At 28.9% G+C, this 1706-nt stretch overlaps 1 protein-coding gene across 1 annotated transcript; it reads left to right on the forward strand.

The window, feature by feature from the left end:
* The first annotated feature begins 6 nt into the window (after positions 1–6).
* Positions 7–1536, forward strand: LOC111033806. Its single transcript, XM_022314732.1, has 3 exons — positions 7–178; positions 246–568; positions 1313–1536. Exons 1-3 carry the CDS (start codon positions 96–98, stop codon positions 1519–1521), a joined length of 615 nt encoding a protein of 204 aa, XP_022170424.1. The 5' UTR covers positions 7–95; the 3' UTR covers positions 1522–1536.
* Positions 1537–1706: the final 170 nt, after the last annotated feature.

Below are 1706 nucleotides of genomic sequence, written 5' to 3' on the forward strand. Positions count from 1 at the left end.
TTCTCGATGCACTCGGCCAACTCACAGAAAGTTTAAGTTGGGAAATTGGGACAACTAACCTAGACAACCAGACTGAATTTAGAGCTTTAGAGCTCATGTGGTGGTTAGATACATCTGACTGGACTACATTATACGATACTATAAAAATCGGAACCAGTTACTCACAAGAAACCATACAGTTCGTACGATTTAAACTGGTAAATTATTACAACCGTGTGCCAACATTTTACTTGCTTTTTTTCTAGACACTTCTTTTGGGACTTGGTGCCACAAGTTGGATCAGCTTCTTCAGTTGAATTTATTCGTGAACTAATTAAGACACAAAAAATAACAAGCTTTTTGGCAACTGGATTGTTAATAACTTTTCCGTACCACGTTAGGTATCCAAACGAAAAACTCTTAAAAGAATCCGAAATTTTATTGTATCTAGATAGAGATCTAGAAAATGAAGTGAGAAAAGTAGCGATTTTGAGCTTTGCTTCGTTGATACATAAGACGTGTGGTAAGGGAATGTGCTCAGACGATACGCAGAACAAGTACATCAAATTATTTTTAGACAAATTCATAGGTCAGTAACATGATTGTTTTTAAACAATTTTTTTTTAATATAATTACAAAATACTATGGCTTTTAACAACAAAAACGGCAACAAATAATATTTTTGTCATTCGATATTATTTGTATTATTTTGTACAATCATTTTTTATTTATATATTTATCTTATTTATCGAACAGAGAACGAAAAACATCAGCGTTTCGACTTCTGGTACAAATATATAGATTGAATGAACATTAATTGTTGCTATAAGCAAAATTGTTGGTTAGATATCAATTGATCAATTTCACTAACACAATATGTAAACATAACAGTAGTTATGGATAATATTTTAACATCCCTACCCATCAATATTAATTTCACAAATTATTGTTAGTCAATTGCATAAGCTGCAATAAGCTACAAAGTAAAAACATTAAAATATTTAGTTTTTTTTTTTAATCTGTTAAAAATCGTGATTAATTAGTATTTTAGTTAAATTATTAACCGATAAATAATCTATTCATAAATTTATCACTACTTCATTAACTATTCATGATATTTGAATATCTACGATGCAGACCATCGTATCTTATTGACAAGATTAGTTTATTAATAATATAGTAATGAAAATAATTTTTCACTGTTTTGTTGTATAAACTTACTATTAATTGTAATTACTAATTTGTATTATTACAAATTACAAATAGATCGATAACACAATTTTTATCATTTTATTTCTTTATATACGTTGATTCTAACAATTGTACGTTTTAGAATCCACTTCACACAGTCGACAAATGTTGTTCATCGAAGCGTTCAGTAACATGAAAATCGACAATATACTAGACTTTTTACAACCGATTATTACAGATCATAACCGTTCTAGGCACATCCGATTAGTCGCTATTTGGGCAGCGAAATCGGCCACTACTGCCCACCCAGATAAGGTATATTACACTATTATGTTATATCATAATATTTAATAACTAACTGATAAATAGCTCGTGCAAAACCTCGAAAGTCAAAAAATAAATACTATTTTTTTTGAACTTTATTGGTCCATTGTAGTTTTACACTCATTTTGATATCATGATAAATTGATAACTAATATTTGACAGTTATTTCATAAGATAAAATACAAAATATAAAACCTCGTATCTCTATCGAT

This window comes from Myzus persicae, unplaced genomic scaffold, assembly GCF_001856785.1.
Source record: "Myzus persicae strain clone G006 unplaced genomic scaffold, MPER_G0061.0, whole genome shotgun sequence".
Taxonomy (NCBI): domain Eukaryota; kingdom Metazoa; phylum Arthropoda; class Insecta; order Hemiptera; family Aphididae; genus Myzus; species Myzus persicae.

Excerpts from the sequence above, each read along its gene's own strand:
- LOC111033806 (XM_022314732.1), top strand. The coding sequence starts at position 96 with ATGTGGTGGTTAGATACATCTGACTGGACTACATTATACGATACTATA. Across the intron at positions 179-245 it reads TACTCACAAGAAACCATACA|ACACTTCTTTTGGGACTTGG; the intron begins GTTCGTACGATT and ends CTTTTTTTCTAG. Across the intron at positions 569-1,312 it reads ATTTTTAGACAAATTCATAG|AATCCACTTCACACAGTCGA; the intron begins GTCAGTAACATG and ends TGTACGTTTTAG.